The sequence below is a fragment of the Physella acuta genome, unplaced genomic scaffold (assembly GCF_028476545.2).
Source record: "Physella acuta isolate Inbredline_101_S28 unplaced genomic scaffold, ASM2847654v3 ptg000421l, whole genome shotgun sequence".
Classification (NCBI taxonomy): Eukaryota; Metazoa; Mollusca; class Gastropoda; family Physidae; genus Physella; species Physella acuta.
The window spans coordinates 680001-698780 of record NW_026731940.1 but is presented as its reverse complement, the minus strand read 5'-3'; the positions used below and the strand labels follow the sequence as shown (position 1 = coordinate 698780).

General features: G+C 35.1%; 2 protein-coding genes across 3 annotated transcripts; both read right to left on the bottom strand.

Annotated features, from left to right (window-relative positions):
* Positions 1-391: 391 nt before the first annotated feature.
* On the bottom strand, positions 392-7824 carry LOC131942707 (pyrethroid hydrolase Ces2a-like). Of its 2 annotated transcripts, none has more exons than XM_059302623.1 (4): positions 7666-7824; positions 5839-6054; positions 3843-5151; positions 392-936 (listed from the first exon to the last, which is right to left on the bottom strand). In XM_059302623.1, exons 2-4 carry the CDS (start codon positions 6047-6049, stop codon positions 729-731), a joined length of 1728 nt encoding a protein of 575 aa, XP_059158606.1. In that variant the 5' UTR covers positions 6050-6054; positions 7666-7824; the 3' UTR covers positions 392-728. The 2 variants fall into 2 exon arrangements, with proteins under 2 accessions (XP_059158606.1, XP_059158605.1); XM_059302622.1 differs by having other exon boundaries at positions 5839-6051.
* A 4786-nt stretch (positions 7825-12610) lies between these two features.
* Positions 12611-17258, bottom strand: LOC131942708 (acylcarnitine hydrolase-like). The gene is made up of 3 exons (XM_059302624.1): positions 17047-17258; positions 15173-16481; positions 12611-12868 (listed from the first exon to the last, which is right to left on the bottom strand). Exons 1-3 carry the CDS (start codon positions 17255-17257, stop codon positions 12661-12663), a joined length of 1728 nt encoding a protein of 575 aa, XP_059158607.1. The 5' UTR covers position 17258; the 3' UTR covers positions 12611-12660.
* Between the last annotated feature and the right edge of the window lie 1522 nt (positions 17259-18780).

Below are 18780 nucleotides of genomic sequence, written 5' to 3'. Positions count from 1 at the left end.
AATGGTTGAAACATTTACATTTATTTTCAATAATCATGTGATATGCTGTCAGTTATTAAAGTGAATTTGAAATATTTTTTAACAAATGAGTTTCATTGCTATTATTTAAAATTTGAGAAATTCTCTAGTATAGTAAGCTAAGCTATCTAATCTATCTAATCTGTCTGTCTGTCTGTCTGTCTGTCTGTCCGTCCGTCCGTCCGTCCGTCCGTCCATCCATCCATCCATCCATCCATATATATATATATATATATATATATATATATATATATATATATATATATATATATATATATATATATATATATATAAGTATAACATAATATTGAAATAAACAAAATATGGATAGTTAAAAAAAGTTTATTTAAAAGCAAAGGATAAATACAACAGCAGTCTAAGCAGAAGCTTAACGATTTTTAATATATATAGTTTTTCAGTAGCTTGTTTTTTTATTAAATATTTATTTTGATTGTCAAAATTTGTAATAGCTTCAGCAGTTTTAAACAAGATTACATAAAATGAAGTCTAGTAGTCTACTCAAGACACTCTTTATAAGAAAAGAAAACTGACTGATTTTGATTCATAAAAATATTTTTAACTTTGCCGAGTAGGACTTTCATTTATTCTCTAGTTTAATCGAATGAGCAATTCATCTAATGTGTATCCCAAAGAAAGCGCTACAGTTATTTAGAGGATAAAAACGTTTGCGTCAAATGACCAAGTTTAAGTTAACTGCAAGGATCACTGTGATTAGGAGTGCCATGTTGCGATCTGGCTACGAGTGAGGCGACCGTTTTTTCCCAGAGTTCCCGTTGTTCTCTCATCAGATGTGTCTGTACTGTTGGGTTCTCGTTGAAGTCCAGATACTGGGCATCGAGAAGGTCATAGGTCGGCCATCCAGTGGGGATGATGTCACGTAAGGCCAGGCTTGGGTTTCTGTAAAATGTCCACAACAATATTATGTTAAAGTTTTTTTTTTAAAGGTCTTTATAAAAACGCTTTTTATCATAAGTTTTCTATTAGATATACCACAATTAAGACGTGGCCAGGTTTTCAGTAAAGGTGAGGTCCCTATAGATTAAGTAATCGGCTTAAATTAAATACTTCTATTCTTTTTATAAAAAAAAATGAACGCAAGTCTGTAATTATTGCAGGTACATTTTCTTTGGTATTAAAATACCGTCTCACCGTTTCATGCTCTCATAAATTCAACAAAAATGTGTAGGTATGTTCATAAGATTTTGTTTAAAAACTAGAAATTTGTATGACACCCCAGAGCGAATAGACATTGTTGTGAGCATTTGACAGATATTTGGGGTATACATTTTATATTGTGTTGTAATCATGTCAATATTCGTGAGCCTTGTGATTCTGGGGGTTCTGTTAGCCATGCCAACATTCGGTGGAGGGGGGGGGGGGGGTAGAGTGGGCTCTGGCTACATCCAGGTCGGGGCCCTGTGAGTGTGTGTGTGTGTGTGGGGGGCCTCCAACTACATCCAGGGGGAGGAGAGGCTCTAACTATATCTAGGTCAGCTTCCCCCCCCCCTCCATTAATCTGTCACTGGCCACATGCTTCTTATACTACCGGTCTCAATGACCAGGCTAGTAGCAATACAAAAGATTTTCATAAACGCAGCCTATTGTTCACGGTCCAACAAATAATTTTCTGACACCTCACCAAATGATGCATCAACGGAAACACTATACTATACTGGCAGACACAATAAAATCGAAGACAGACTAATTAAAGCATTAAACTTCACACTTGAGCATATTTTATGGCAAATCCATCGAGTATAACAAATTTCTGTAAAAGGTTAGAAATTTTGAAAACAACTTTAAAAAAAATTAAGTCGTGTGAAAGCTGATCTTTTGAATTTAATGGCGTCTTATTATGTTATAAATCAGATTCGTACAGATGTCGAATAATTGACACACACATTCGATGCTGCATTCACAACAGAAACAAAAAGAAACTAGCTAAAAGTGTTGAATAAAATCATGGTCTAAGTCTTGAAATCAGATACCAAAACAATAACAGATGGCTTCGAGAGTAAAATACGCTTTGTTCTCCAAGCACGATCACTTGTGTGGGATCATTTAAATCTGCGGTTCTCTCCCCCTACATAAACTTAAGCCTACTAAAGATTACACAGTACTCATGCAAACATATTCGCGTTGAAATTTTATATATATACTAGAATACCCGTCATCCGTTGGATAACTGTGGGTTTCGGGGGTCATCCATCAAAAAACATCACCTCTGTCACTCAGAGGCATAGCGACCCTTCCCGGCGCCCGGGGACAAACTTTTCGATTTTAACCCCCCCCCCCAAGATTTCGATTTTCAACCCCCCCCCCCCCCTCAAACTTTTGATGTGCACCCCCCCCCCCCCCCACTCAAACTTTCGATTTGAACCCCCCTCAGCCTTTCAATTTATTTTTCCAAACCATTTTGGCGCCCCAACATATGTCCCTCCGCCCCCCCCCCCCCCTTCCCCCCTCCACCTCCCCCCGCCTCCCCTTCCGCCCCCCCCCCCGCCTCCCCTCCCGCCCCCCCCCTCCTCGCTACGCTATCGTCACAAAAAACAGACCCCACATTCAAAAATATGTTTCTTATCTTTTAAAAACACCGAAAACACCGATTTCGGACTATCCCTTCATATACTGACGTCACATGTGACCTACTCAACTCTACTTCACCTGCCCAGTGTCCCGCCAAGTCTCAGACATGTTTTTATCGTTTAAAAAACGATTCCAGCCGAGCATGTCTCTGACCACACTATCCTTTCATATGCTTAGGACAAAGAAAAAGATGAACTCTACTTCACCTGCCCTGTATCCTGCCAAGTTCAGATAGGCAACTTTATCATTCACATCTAAAAAAAAAAAAAAATGAAAAAAAAAGATCATTGACATATTGGTCTAGAACCTGTGCCACCCGCATGAGAGCGGACTACGCTACCAACTTAGCTATTTACTCGTGACGTCACAAATGAATTTTTATACTATACTTTTGAGTCTCCGCGCATAGATCTAGATCTAAGTCTAGTAGTAGTAACTTTCAAATTAAATTTTATCTTAAATTAGCCAAACAAAGATTTATATAAAATAATTAAGGCCTGAAATAGATTCTAGATGTATTAAGGCCTGAAATAGATTCTAGATGTAGAATTTACATTAAGTCTAGATCTAGAATTTACATTGAGTCTAGTGACCTAGATCTAGGCTAGATCTAGGCTAGATTCATAACTTTCCTTCGACAGCTGATCTTTAGATCTAGAGAAATTTATTGTAAAACTGAATGAAAAAAGACAGTTTAAAATTGATATAAGTGTTGGAACGAAATAAATACAGCAAACGGACGTATTGTTAAAGTTATGACCGACAGAAAATTAGATTTAGAACGCGTTAAACTTTTGAATGGGAACACAATTTTCTTCGATAGACGCCGCCATTTTATTGTACTAAAGAGTAAACAAAAACCTGTGACGTCACTATTCCCACAAAGTTTAGTCAATGTTTTAACATTTTTAAAAAAAAATGGGTTACTCTACGTATGAATAAATCAATTAATTAATTAACGTCTTTAAATAAATTTGTGATTAACAGTCTGTCTTAAAACAAAAAATTTTCTCTACCTACATACTATTTTACAGCTTTCCTTGATGAGTGCAACCATGAGCAATAGTCAATCAGGCAAACAAACAAACAAATAAATATTCAAACATGTAAACAAACTTGAGTTTTAGTAGTATTAGATATATATATATATATATATATATATATATATATATATATATATATATATATATATATATATATATATATAAAATACTTACCCAAATTTTACAAAGCTTGCAATGATGGCCGCTAACCTCGCCTTTACTCTTTTGTCTCGGGCGTCAAAGTTGGTAGGAGTTTTGGAGCTGAGCATTTTTTGGAGCTCGTCTGCTGGGGTGTCGAACCAGTAGGTGAGGTCCAAGACGTGTACCATCCCCCTGGAGTCCCCTCTCATGTAGTGAGGGTAGTAGTTAAAGTACAGCAGCCAGGCGTCCGTTGTCTTGCTCCTAGCGATGGCGTTCAAGACCTGGAAGGTCGGGATATAGAACTGTAGGTCAGTTACTATCTCAGGTATGGCCGTGTAAATAGTGTTTCTGTCTTCATACCAGTCGACTACCGTCTGAAAGATATGGTTAGGGAGGGTTTCGAGATCCAAACCATCTGAGATAATGGTTGTGTATGTTTTCTTTTGATAGTCTTGCCAAAGTTTTTCTTTCTGTGAGTCATTTAGCGTGACGTTTTCGAAAATTGCCTGCAGTGTTCCATAATGAAAAGGTTGTACCGTTGTTTTTTCGTTGTTGTTGAGACCGACGACGTAGGTCCTGTTGTAGAAGCCAATCTTCTCCAGGTAAAAGGTATCTTTCAGGAGACTGAGTGGAGTTCTCGGCAGGAATTCACCGTCAGCACGGGGTTTCATCTTCGGTCGAAATTCTTCAAAAAGATTTATTTGAACAAAAGCACCGGCCGGTATTGTGCGGAGGCAATCGATTATCAACTTGGAGGAGGTTGTGTTCCCTTTAATCTCGTGACCATCTGAGCAATGAAACGATTTGGCGATTTCCAGGGCCACGGATCTTGAGTTGCCGTACTTCGCAAACGAAGTAGTCGCAGCTCCACTCTGGGAGTAGGCTTTGGTGAACAAACCTTTCGTCACTGGGCTGAGGGACAGCAGGGAAACAGACTCACCTCCAGCCGATTCACCTGAGATCGTGATATCATCCGGGTCACCGCCGAAAGCTCCGATGTTATACTTGACCCACTTAAGAGCCATAGCCTGATCCCACAGGCCGTAATTCCCAGGACTTGCGTCGTCTTCAGTGCTGAAAAATCCCAGAAGCCCCAACCGGTAGTTGAGCGTCACGACAATGACGTCATGATCTGTGACGAAAGTGCCGGCGTCGATAGAAGAAGAGCCGAGCAGGAAGGCACCACCGTGAATCCAGACGAGGACCTTCTTGGGGTTGTTAAGGTCCACGTATTTGGTGTATACGTTGAGGATGAGACAGTCTTCTGACGTGACGTCTTTCGACAGTATCATCGGGGGTTGGATGCAGGATTTCCCAGGGGCGGTACCGTCAATGATTTTATCTGTTTATATGAAATTACAATATATATATATATATATATATATATATATATATATATATATATATATATATATATATATATATATATATATATATATATATATATATATATATAACATGTCACTGCTCCGCCAGATCCTGAGATTAAGTTGGCAAGACAGAGTACCTTACACAGACTTGTGGGAAAGTACAGAGCAAGAGCATAATGTCTGCTCATATTAAAATGACTTACAATGCAAGAGATGCATGTAAATGTGACACGTCACTCGCTTGAGTCGAGTCCCTAGGGGTGGGCGAAAGAAAAGAGGGAGCCCAAAACAGACCAACAGATTTGTTGGTTGAAAAAAACATTTTTAAAAGATGTTTTTTTCTAACCAATGCTTGTTTTAATTAATTCGCTATTTATTAGGTCCAAAGAATTGTCATAATATAATTTCGCTAAAAAAAAAATAAAGCGCTGCAAGACAGAAACAATAGAAAAAAATATTTGAAAAAAACATTAACACTAAATTCGTGCTTTAGATCCAGCCAAAGTGCATATAAATCAACGTTTACGGAATCGTAACAATCTAGACTAGGATATACTAAAGTCGACAACGGGTTGATTTTAGCCCTGCGCCGTGCATTAGCTAGGTTTATTATCTAGAGAACACAACCACATTTCTAGAAACCTCAATTAAACACGTACCTTGATAAGTCAAAGCCACGGGTTTAGCGAAGCGAAGTTTTCCAAGCGGAGGTTTGGCGTAGGGAATCCCACGGAAGGACCAGTAGGTCTTGCTGTTGTTGGCTGTCACCTCCAGTCCTCGGATCTTCCCCAGGGGTGTGTCTACTATCAGGGTGGCGGAATCCACCAACGTTGACAACACAACCAGTACGTAACACAACACTGCAAGCATTTCTGCTGGTATATTAGGAACAGCAATGAATGCAGTAAAATATAAAATAAATTGGGCAATATTGAACTACTCTTATTGAATCTACAGTACTGTTAAAATGTAAAAAAAAAACAACAACTAAAAACCGTAAGTAAGGATCTACATTGACCTCAGGGGGACACTTTGCTTTTCACAGCAGGCTCAACGTTAGGATCTATAGATCTATATGGTGTTCAGGATGCATGCATATATGTCTAATTATGTGTATGGGTTCATGTACGTGTATGTGTATATGCATGTTTATTAGATTATGTATGAGACTGTGTATGTGGATAAATGCACGTGTATGTACGTGTCAATGAGTGTCCATGTCCATATCTATGTCCATACGTGTGTATATGTACGTAAAATTGTTTTTGTTGTTTATGTATTTTGTTTTTTCTTATATAGGCCTATATTTGAATGTTGATCTGTATACGTCTACGAGTAAGAGTACGTGTCATATATGTTGTGAATGGACTTAAGTGTATTAAATGAGTTTGAGAGTATGTGTGTAGTTGAATGGAGTTAATAAAGTTGTGGATGGTTTGAGAGTATGTGTGTAGCGGTATTAATAAAATGCGTGAATAAATAAGGATGTGACGTAAGAGAGAATGTTTTGGTTGTTATGAAGATATTTGGAAGTGAGTCTTGTTCTTGTCGTCGTCATGTGAGGTTGTGTTAGGAAGTCTTCGTTCTGTGTCTGCTGTTGATGTAGCTGTATGGATTAATGTAATAAAATTATGGGTAAAACCTTAGTTTAGCGTCGGTTATTATTCCGGAATCGCATAGCAGTAAAAAACAGTAAAACAATTCCACAGTCTGTCACACACTTCCGGAATTCACCGGAAGTACTGTAAACCATACTTTATTTGACGTCATCTTTTATTTTTATACAGAATGTTTAAAATTTGGATAGATTTATTTTTGTAATTATTTTTACATTTTGTAATCATTTTAACTATTTTCGTAATCTAGATTTTTTTTACTTGGCCCAGCAGCTAGATATCTAGCAAGATCTAATTAATTAATGGTCGCAAATCCGCTGCAAGCCAAAAACATTAAATTATTACATTTTACTTCATTATTTACATTTATATTAATATGTTTTTTTTTTAAATTTTTAGATCTACTAATTTAAATATAATATTATAGTTATTCTTGTTTCCTTTTGTCGATTAAGTTTAAAAAATAAAACAATTTACTACAATCGACTTTCAATTTATTTATATTTCACTGATCAAATAAACCATGGTTTACCGTAACTCTAGTTACCGAAACTCAACAAACATTACCCGATAATTTCCGACGCTAAACTAAGGTTTTACCAAATTATGGAAATGGATAGAGTCGCCTTGTCCCATCTATATTCCATCACACCCCGCTGCTCCACCATATGTTGTAAAGTGAGTTTCGGTACAGGGTCGATGCTGAACGTGACGAACGAGGTATAGATGGAATCCTAAAAAAGGTATTACCACTAATAATTATTATTTCCAGACACCCGTTTTGACATTTTATATACCTATTGTTCACATAGTAGTCGGTATTGGCTTTAAAAAAATAATTAAATTATCAAAGCAAAAAACTACACAAACCTTCCTTTAAAACAAACGGTGAATAAATTTAACAATACAAATTCAGTAAATCATTGCTTGATAGCCACGTAACGTCAGGTCGGTTTTTTCATATCCAACGTCGTACACACGATTTTGTTTAGTAGAGGTCGCGAAAACCAACTACAGCTTTTCATGTGATCTTTGGTGACATAAGGGGCATATATAGGGGGGGGGGAATGAGGGTTTGTCGTGACTCGTTGAAACCTCTATACAACCGCAAGTCATTTCGATTTCTATTTAACTTTACTCTGGGACAGGTGAAATACGAACCATAGTCTACAAATTTACAGTCAGCGTCTTAAAAAAACATTTTCATGTCGGAGGCGGATTCTTGACTTCGTAGTATTATACATAAATACAGACATCATGTATACATCCATACACACACTTTCTCTAACATACACGTCCATACACAAAAACATAAAAAATACCTACATATGTTAGTACACGCATACATACATATATATATATATATATATATATATATATATATATATATATATATATATATATGTATACGCATATGTAGAGAGATCTACGCCTATTTATGTGAATGTGCGTGTAAATTTATATTTTCTACAAATATCCTCACACTCAAACGTTAGGATCCGCCTGTGTAATCGCGTCACTTCTAACCGTTGCGCAACTCAAACATCTAACTAACTGAACGAGCTTTTTACAAACGACATGGAATACTATTTGCATTTCAAGTCCTGATGTCCTGAAGTCTCTGGGGTCAACCATAAATGCCGTCACGTTTTTTGACGATTAGTACCTCCCCCTCTCCCCTCCGTCACACATCGTCTCATAAAGCCAGACCCCCCCCCCTCCCTAAGGACATCACGCCTCCGCCTATACCCCCCTCGAAATTGCAGTTGAATCTTTCTTAAAGCATAGATATTTTTCCAAAATCTTGTCTGAACTCTGTCAACATAGAGTATATGAATCAATTACTATTACAATTTATTAAAACAGTTTTCTAAAACGCGAAATAGCTGCTAAAACTTGTTTTCTAACATTGCTTTTTTATAATACAAAAGTGTGACGTCACATCCCCCTCCCCCTCATCAGACATCGTCACAAAAATTACGGCTTAGGCCCCCCCCCCCCAAGAGATGCCTGGAAGAAACTCTGAATCTATGTGCTAATATTATTGTAAAAAAAAACAAATTTACATGGCAAACATTTCGACTTGAAATTTTTGTTTTAGATTGTGTGTATTTTGCCTTCATATTTAAAAAAAAATAGATTTTGTGTATGATAAATATAATTGTGGTTTCTTTAAATCACAACGTAGGGAAAAACATAAATTTTCCAGTTCCAAAGTATAGTTTTATAACGTATTGAATGGTAGCAATATTTTCAGAATGCGGTCTTCAATTGTCATTTACCTCCAATAATCATGTGATATGTAGTAGCTAAATATAATGAGATAGAATTTTTTTTTTATCAATCAAGTTTCACTATTATTTTAAATTTTAGAAAATAACAACAACATAAGTAAAGTAGGTTTAAAATATATACATCTCTCTGTATAAATCTCTCTCTCTCTCTCTCTCTCTCTCTCTCTCTCTCTCTCTATATATATATATATATATATATATATATATATATATATATATATATATATATATATATATACATTTGTATAAATATATATACATATATATATACACACACACACACATATATATATATATATATATATATATATATATATATATATATATATATATATATATATATATATATATGTATATATTATACAGTGGTATACCGAGATACACATTTAATTGGTTCCATAACCTTAATCCTATGTCTAATTGCTCGTATCTCAAAGCAGTTTTCCCTATAAAAATTTATTGAACTGACATTAACTTAATTGCTACTGTACACTTATTAGCTAAATTTGGTTTAGTTATCTTTTTCTCTTTTCTCTTCCAGAATTTTTTTAGAAGTGTTTGGTGTCACTAAATATCTCCGATTGATGTTCGATCAGTTGCTTATTTTTTAGAGTATTTCTTTTCCACGAACTTTGAACCGTTACCATGTATCTCAAATTTTTGTTCTATTTTAAAGCAAAACATTGCTTGCTTGATGGATTGTATCTAAAATAATCTCGTATATTAGGGCACTGGTATGTTGAGATACCATTGTATTATATATATATATATATATATATATATATATATATATATATATATATATATATATATATATATATATATATTATATATATTATATATATATATATATATATATATATATATATATATATACATATATACATATAGTATGTGTAAATATATGTAAATGTGTATGCATATAATTGTTTTATTTCATACAAAAATGCTCAGCTTGTATCCACTAATGTATAAGCAATTACTAGAAAAAAAGAATGAAAATACCATTGTTAAAAATACTGGTATTTAATAGCATGAATGAAATAAAATAATGTAATTCAAATCAGCCACCTTATTAAAAAAAATCTGAGATCTGTGGAATATAGAATTTTCCAATAGGCTGGTTAATTTTAAATTTATTTTCATTGTTAAGTATTGTAATAGCTTATGCAGATTTAAACAAGATTACATACAATGGCTTCTAGCAATCTACTGATGATACATCTGTTTTGTAAAAAAATTGACTGAATTCAGTTCGTAAAAAAAATATTGATTCTGCTGATTAGGGCTTTAATTTATTCTCTAGTTTAATAGTATGAGCTATTCATATAATATATATATATATATATATATATATATATATATATATATATATATATATATATATATATATATATATATATATATATATATATATATATATATATATATATATATATATACTAGACTACCCGTCATCCGTTGGATAACTTTGGGTTTCGGGGGTCATCTATCAAAAAACATCACGCCTGTCACTCAGAGGCATAGCGACCCTTCCCGGCGCCCGGGGACAAACTTTTCAATTCGAACCCCCCCCCCCCCCCCGCAAGATTTCGATTTGCAACCCCCTCCCCAAACTTTTGATGTGCACCCTCCCTCAAGATTTCGATTTGAACCCCCCCCCCCACTCAAACTTTCGATTTGCACCCCCCTCAACCTTTCGATTTATTTTTCCAACCCAATTTGTAGCCCCCTAAGTCGGCGCCCGGGGACATATGTCCCCCCCCCCCCCCCCCGCTCCTCGCTACGCTACTGCAGTGTCACTTATCGTCACAAAAAACAGACCCCACATTCAAAAATATGTTTTTTATCTTTTAAAAACACCGAAAACACCAATTTCGGACTATCCCTTCATATACTGACTTCACAGGTGACCTACTCAATTCTACTTCACCTGCCCAGTGTCCCGCCAAGTCTCAGACAACATGTTTTTATCGTTTAAAAAACGATTCCAGCCGAGCATGTCTCTGACCACACTATCCTTTCATATGCTTAGAACAAAGAAACAGATGAACTCTACTTCACCTGCCCTGTATCCTGCCAAGTTCAGATAGGCAACTTTATCATTCACATCTAAAAAAAAAATTGAAAAAAAAATATCATTGTTGTATTGGTCTAGAACCTGTGCCACCCGCATGAGAGCCGATTACACTACCAACTTGGCTATTAACTCGTGACGTCACCAGTGAATTTTTATACTAAACTTTGATACTTTGAATCTCCTTATGCAATTGATTTACGCGCATAGATCTAGATCTAAGTCTAGTAGTAGTAACTTTCAAATTAAATTTTATCTTAAATTAGCCAAACAAAGATTTATATAAAATAAAGAAGGTCTGAAATTATCTAGATCTAGATAGAATTATCTAGATCTAGATTCTACGACTCGTTTGATTAAGTCTTAAGTTTAGTTTTTCTTGCTAGATCTAGAATCTAGATCTAATCATTAGCTAATAGCTACGCTAATAGGCCCTGGAGCGAGCATTTCAAAATTACCATATTCCAAACAAAGATTTATATAAAATAATAAAGGTCTAAAATAGTTTAGTATATAGAAAATCATTATTATCTAAATCTAGATAGAATTATCTATATTTTAGATCTACAGCTGAGCTATATTTAGAATTTACGTTTAGAATTTAGCAAAATTACCGGTATCGAATCCGCGTATGAATCTTAAGCTACGCAAATAGGCCCTAGATCCAGCATTTCAAAATTAGCATAGTCGAAACAAAGATTTATACAAAATAATAAAGGTCTAAAATATTTTAGTTTATAGAAATTCATTATTATCTAAATCTAAATAGAATTATCTATATTCTAGATCTACGACTGGTTTGCTTAAGTCTCGTTTTTTTTTTATTATTTTTTATTTATAACAAATAAATATTTGATTTGACCTAGATTCTAGATCTAGATCTATAAATAACTTTCTTGGAGAGATTGTAGATCTAGAGAAATTTATCGTAAAACTAAATGAAAAAGACAGTTGAAAAGTGTTGGAACGTAATAAATACAGCAAAGGGACGTATTGTTAAAGTTAAAGCCGACAGAAAATTAAACATTGGAATGGGAACACAATCTTCTTCGATAGGCCGCCATTATTGATGTAAAAAAATAAACACATCATGTGATGTCACTGTTTCCGTCGAGTGTAGTGGTTTTTCTAATCTTTTAAAAAAAATTGGTTAATCTACCTATGAATAGATATATAAATTAATTAACGTCTTTAAATAAATGTGTGATTAACAGTCTGTCTGCAATAAAAAAATTATTCTCTACCTACATACTATTTTACAGCCCCCCCCCCCCCATATAAAGCAGTTTCTTTACAGTAAGAAATCAGACAAACAAACAAATAAATATTCAAACATGTAATCAAACTTGAGTTTTAGTAGTATATATATATATATATATATGTATATATATATATATATATATATATATATATATATATATATATATATATATATATGAAATAAAGCGCTACAATTATAGAATATGATGCATTCTGTTTAAAAGACCCTAATCATTAACTGCAAGGGTCGCTGTGATTAGGAGTGTTATGTTGCGATCTGGCGATGAGTGAGGCGACCGTTTTTTCCCAGAGTTCCCGTTGTTCTCTCATCAGATGTGTCTGTACTGTTGGGCTCTCGTTGAAGTCCAGATACTGGGCATGGAGAAGGTCATAGGTCGGCCATCCAGTGGGGATGATGTCACGCAAGGCCAGGCTTGGGTGTCTGTAAAATGTCCACAACAATACTATGTTAACGTTTTTTTTTTATAAATACTTCTATTATTAAAAAGAAATACACATAAAACACAAGTCTTTAATTTATTTTTGCAGATACATTTTTTTTGGTATTAAAATACCGTCTCGCCGTTTCATGCTCTCATAAATTCAACAAAAATGTGTAGGTATGTTCATAAGATTTTGTTTAAAAACTGCAAAATTGTATGACACCCAGAGCGGAAAGAATCTGTTGTGAGCATTTGACGGATATTTGGGGTATACATTTTAAATAATGTGTTGTAATCATGTCAATATGAGCCTTGTGATTCTGGGGGGGGGGGGGGGGGGGGGGGGGTAGAGTGGGCTCTGGCTACATCCAGGTCGGGGGCGCTTCGATTTGTGTGTGTGTGTGGGGGGGGGGCTTCGACTACATCCAGTGGTGGAGAGCTTTCCCCCATTAATCTGGCACTAGCCACATGTTTCTTATACTGTCCGTCTCAATGACCAGGCTAGTAGTAAATCAAAATATTTCGATAAACGCAACCTATTGTTATCGGCGCAGGAAACAATTTTCTGCCACCTCAACTCAATGATGCACCAACGGAAACACTGTATTATACTGGCAGACACAATAAAATCTTATAAAGACTATGTAAAGCATTAAACCTCACACTTGAGTATATTTTATGCCAAATACATCAAGTATAACATTTCTATAAAAGGTTGGAAATTTTGAAAACAAATTTAATGTCTCCAGAAAATAAAACTGGTCTTTGGATTTTAATGGAGTTTTATTATTTTATAAATCAGGGTAGTGCAGACGTCAAATAATTTACACACACATTCGATGCTGAAATCACAACAGAAACAAAAAAAATGGCAAAAAATATTGAAAAAAAAAAAAAAAACCCTAAGTATTGAAATCAGGTACCAAATAAAACAATAACAGGGGGCTTCGAGAGTAAAATACGATTTGTTCTCCAAGCACGATCACTTGTGTGGGATCATTTAAATCTGCGGTTCTCTCCCCCTTCGTAAACTCAACCCTACTAAAGATTACACAGTACTCATGCAAACATGTTCGCGTTGAAATTATATATATATATATATATATATATATATATATATATATATATATATATATATATATATATATATATATATATATATATATATATATATATATATAACTAGCCGTCCCGACCAGGCCCTGCTCTGGCTTCTGTTTAAAACCTTTCTGTTAAAGACCATTACCTGTGTGTTTAGTAATCATCATAAATCCGGCATTTCACATCCAAACCACAACCAACCAAAACCAAAACAACAAAACGCAAACATAATGCTAACACAATAACAAATACAAACGAAAACAAAAACCCAACAACAAACCCAACCACAACCACAAACAACAATACAAACACAAAGAAAAAACAAACAAAAAAGCAAACGAAAACAAAAACTTAACAACAAACCCAACCACAACCACAAACACCAATACCAACACAAAGAAAAAAAACAAACGAAAAAGCAAACGAAAACAAACCAAATCCAAACGCAAAACCAACCACAAACACAAATACAAACACAAACCCAAAGAAAAAAACACAAACGAAAACGAAAAAAGAAAGAACAAAAACGAAACAAATGAAAACGCAACCATTAAGGCAAACCCAATCTAAACACACACAAAAAACACTAACGCGAACATAAACGCAAAGTGCTCACAGTCTAGCCCGGGGCGGAATCGCCTGTTTCAGCTTAATAAACGACTATAGTACCCCAACTTATTCATAGTCTTTTGCACTCACTTAAACGAACGCGCCCGTTTCAATTTAATGAACAATTATAATACTCCAAGCTGATCCGTAAAATACCTACAACATTTGCACTTGATCAATCCCCGCTAATTATGTAATTATTTTTTTCCCAACACCAAAACAAAGTAATAAAAAGTAAATTCTTTTCCACTAATGCAATATTTTTTTATAAAGGGAAGTAATTGTTTTTTTTCTAATTTATCAAAGGGAAGTAAGTGCTAAAGGACTAAATAAAGACATAATTAGAATTATGGTAAAAGATGATATTTTTCAAAACTTGTGTTTAATGAACATGCCGAAAATTATCACTTTCAGTTTGAAAAATGAAAATTATTTCCCAACACTCTTAATATTCATATTTAACTCATAAATTTAGACCATAAGGACTTTAATAACCTAACACTTAAATCCATGGAAGTATCCGCGACAAACATTTTATACTTTACATATTACAAGTTACATACAGAAATAAGCTATATATATTAGATACTTACCCATTATTTACAAAGCTTGCAACGATGGCCGCTAACCTCGCCTTTACTCTTTTGTCTCGGGCGTCAAAGTTGGTAGGAGTTTTGGAGCTGAGCATTTTTTGGAGCTCGTCCGCTGGGGTGTCGAGCCAGTAGGAGAGGTCCAGGGCGTGTACCATACCCCTGGCGTCCCCTCTCATGTAGTGGGGGTAGTAGTTAAAGTACAGCAGCCAGGCGTCCGTTGTCTTGCTCCTAGCGATGGCGTTCAAGACCTGGAAGGTCGGGATGTAGAACTGTAGGTCAGTTACTATCTCAGGTATGGCCGTGTAAATAGTGTTTCTGTCTTCATACCAGTCGACCACCGTCTGCAAGATATGGTTAGGGAGGGTTTCGAGTTCTAAACCATCTGAGATAACGGTTGAGTATGTTTTCTGTTGATAGTCTTGCCAAAGCTTTTCTTTCTGTGAGTCATTTAGAGTGACGTTTTCGAAAATTGCCTGCAATGTTCCATAATGAAAAGGTTCTATCGTTGTCTTTTCGTTGTTGTTGAGACCGACGAGGTAGGTCCTGTTGTAGAAGCCAATCTGTTCCAGGTAATAGGTATCTTTAATGAGGCTAAGTGGTGTTCTCGGCAGGAATTCACCGTCAGCACGGGGTGTCATCTTCGCCCGAAATCCTTCAAAAAGGTTTAAATGAACAAAAGCATCGGCCGGTATTGTGCGGAGGCAATCGATTATCAACTTGGAGGAGGTTGTGTTCCCTTTAATCTCGTGACCATCTGAGCAATTAAAAGATTTGGCGATTTCCAGTGCCGCAGATCTTGGGTTGCTGTATTTCGCAAACAAAGAATTCGCAGCTCCACTCTGTGAGTAGGCTTTGGTGAACAAACCTTTCGTCACTGGGCTGAGGGACAGCAGGGAAACAGACCCACCTCCAGCCGATTCACCGGAGATCGTGATATCATCCGGGTCACCGCCGAAAGCTCCGATGTTATACTTGACCCATTTGATTGCCATAGCCTGATCCCACAGACCGTAATTCCCAGGACTTGCGTTGTCTTCAGTGCTGAAAAATCCCAGAAGCCCCAACCGGTAGTTGAGCGTCACGACAATGACGTCATGATCTGTGACGAAAGTGCCGGCGTCGATAGAAGAAGAGCCGAACAAGAACGCACCACCGTGAATCCAGACGAGGACCTTCTTGGGGTTGTTCAAGTCCACGTGTTTGGTGTATACGTTGAGGAAGAGACAGTCCTCTGACGTGACGTCTTTAGACAGTATCATCGGTGCTTGGATGCAAGATTTCCCAGGTGCTGTACCGTCAATGATTTTATCTGTTTATAAGAAATTACAATACAATACATTTCGCTCGTTCTCAACCCTCCCCCTCTCTAGTTGAATCTCAGAAAGATACTTGCCTTTTCTTTTCAACATGCCTCAATCAAAAGAATATCAATAGTATATTTAAAACGTTTTACAAATTTATATTTTTACAAGCATTTCTAAGCTCATACTGTATGTGTGTCTGTAGGTATGAGAGCGTGTGATCACATTTTAAAAATAAATTATGCCCATTTTAAATGACGTATTCCTTTCATACATTTTTTATAAAAATTAAGTCATTAGGTGTATTGATTTAAGAAAGATTGGAATGGAAAACATTAATGTAATGCTATATAAATTTAAGTATCGAAGCAACGTAACTCTTCACAATATTTAAATATTGAACGTGGAAAATGAAAAGAATGAACATCATTATAATAAAAACCTTTATAAATACACAAATCTAGACCGAAATATAATAAAACCTACGCCAAGCATATTCCTAACGCTGTCTAGCTTTATTATCCAGAGAACACAACTACATTTCTCGAAACCTCAATTAAACATGTAGCCTACCTTGATAAGTCAAAGCCACGGGTTTAGCGAAGCGAAGTTTTCCAAGCGGAGGTTTGGCGTAGGGAATTCCACGGAAGGACCAGTAGGTCTTGCTGTTGTTGGCTGTCACCTCCATTCCTCGGATCTTCCCCAGGGGTGTGTCTACTATCAGGGTGGCGGAGTCCACCAATGTTGACAACACAACCAGTACGTAACACAACACAGCAAGCATTTCTGCTGGTCAACTAGGAATTTAAAACACAGCAATGAATGCAGCAAAATATAAAATTGTTCGTTAAGCAGTATTGAACTCTTATTGAAACTACAACCAACTAAATATACGCAAGTGAGGATCTACAGTGGGACCTTCCTATGCATTTTTACAGAAAGCTCGACGTTACGACCTATGGTGTTTAGGGTGCATGCATATATATGTTTAAGTCTGTGTATAGGTACGTTAACGTGTATATGTACATGCATGTTTATTTGAGTATTTATGATACAGTGCATGTGAATAAATGCACTTGTGTGTACGTGTCTATGTGTGACCATGTCCATGTCTATGTCCATGCGTACTATAAGTGTACTTATAATGGTAACTGTTAATGTTAATGTTTATGTTATTCACATAGTCATGTTAAGTTTTTTTATATTGTTTATGTATTTTGTTTATATATATATATATATATATATATATATATATATATATATATATATATATATATATATATATATATATATATATATATATATTTGAATGTTCAAATATATTTTAATGTCTCCGAGTAATAATATCTGTTTATTTCAAAGTAACATATATGTATATACATGTCAGGGGCGGAACTACAGTGCCGCCAGACCCCGCAATGCGGGGGGGGGGGGGGCCACGCCGTTTAGGGACCCAGAGCCGACCATAATAAAATAATTTATTGTTAAAAATAAAGTAAATTTTCTTTCATTTTTGACCTGATGGTTGTTTTGTCAAAAATTACCGTAGCTGCGGTTGGATTATCTTTATTCTATAGGCACCACCCTACGCTCTTGTATCTTCTTTTTCCCTTTTTTTTAAACAACTGTGAAAGCCGAATCTTTCTCATACAATCAAACTTATCAAAGATAAGCAAATGTTCAAACCACTTTCATGACTTATTTCCCTTTTTATAAAAATAGTCAAATAGGGGTGATCATAAGCTCCTTTTAATAGATTTGTACTAAACAAATTACAAAGCAACTATTTCTCTTAATTATTATTTTTTTATAAGTAATCACTAAAGAATAATATTGTATAAAAAGGAAATGTATTGAAACATATTAAAATCAATAATATTTAAAACATAAATAATATAAAGACAAAAACAAAACATAAAAATAAACATAACACGAGACCCCATTACTTATACAATGCTGTGTCGTTTTATATTCTTTTGACCGACAAGATAAATGCTAAGAAATATTAATTAAAACTGATTTTCACAAAACACACTAAAGCACTTTTTTTTTATAATCAAATACATGACATCATGTAAATATTCATTATGTACATTTGCAAAACCTTTCGTTTTCATGTGGTGTTCAAAATTATGTTAAAAAATTTGATGTTGATGTACTTGTTTTAATTGCAAATAAAAGTATTTAAAAAAAAAAAAACAAAAAAAAAAAAAACTAAAGCACTTACACACATGACATGATGTTGAAAAAAAATGTAATTGATGTTATATATATATATATATATATATATATATATATATATATATA

Bases quoted from the DNA above. Each gene is read 5' to 3' on its own strand.
- LOC131942707 (XM_059302623.1), bottom strand. From the start codon at position 6,049: ATGCTTGCAGTGTTGTGTTACGTACTGGTTGTGTTGTCAACGTTGGTG. The intron at 5,152-5,838 runs GTACGTGTTTAA...TCATATAAACAG, and splicing joins CGTGGCTTTGACTTATCAAG to ATAAAATCATTGACGGTACC. The intron at 937-3,842 runs GTAAGTATTTTA...GACATTTTACAG, and splicing joins GCAAGCTTTGTAAAATTTGG to AAACCCAAGCCTGGCCTTAC.
- LOC131942708 (XM_059302624.1), bottom strand. From the start codon at position 17,257: ATGCTTGCTGTGTTGTGTTACGTACTGGTTGTGTTGTCAACATTGGTG. The intron at 16,482-17,046 runs GTAGGCTACATG...TCTTATAAACAG, and splicing joins CGTGGCTTTGACTTATCAAG to ATAAAATCATTGACGGTACA. The intron at 12,869-15,172 runs GTAAGTATCTAA...GACATTTTACAG, and splicing joins GCAAGCTTTGTAAATAATGG to ACACCCAAGCCTGGCCTTGC.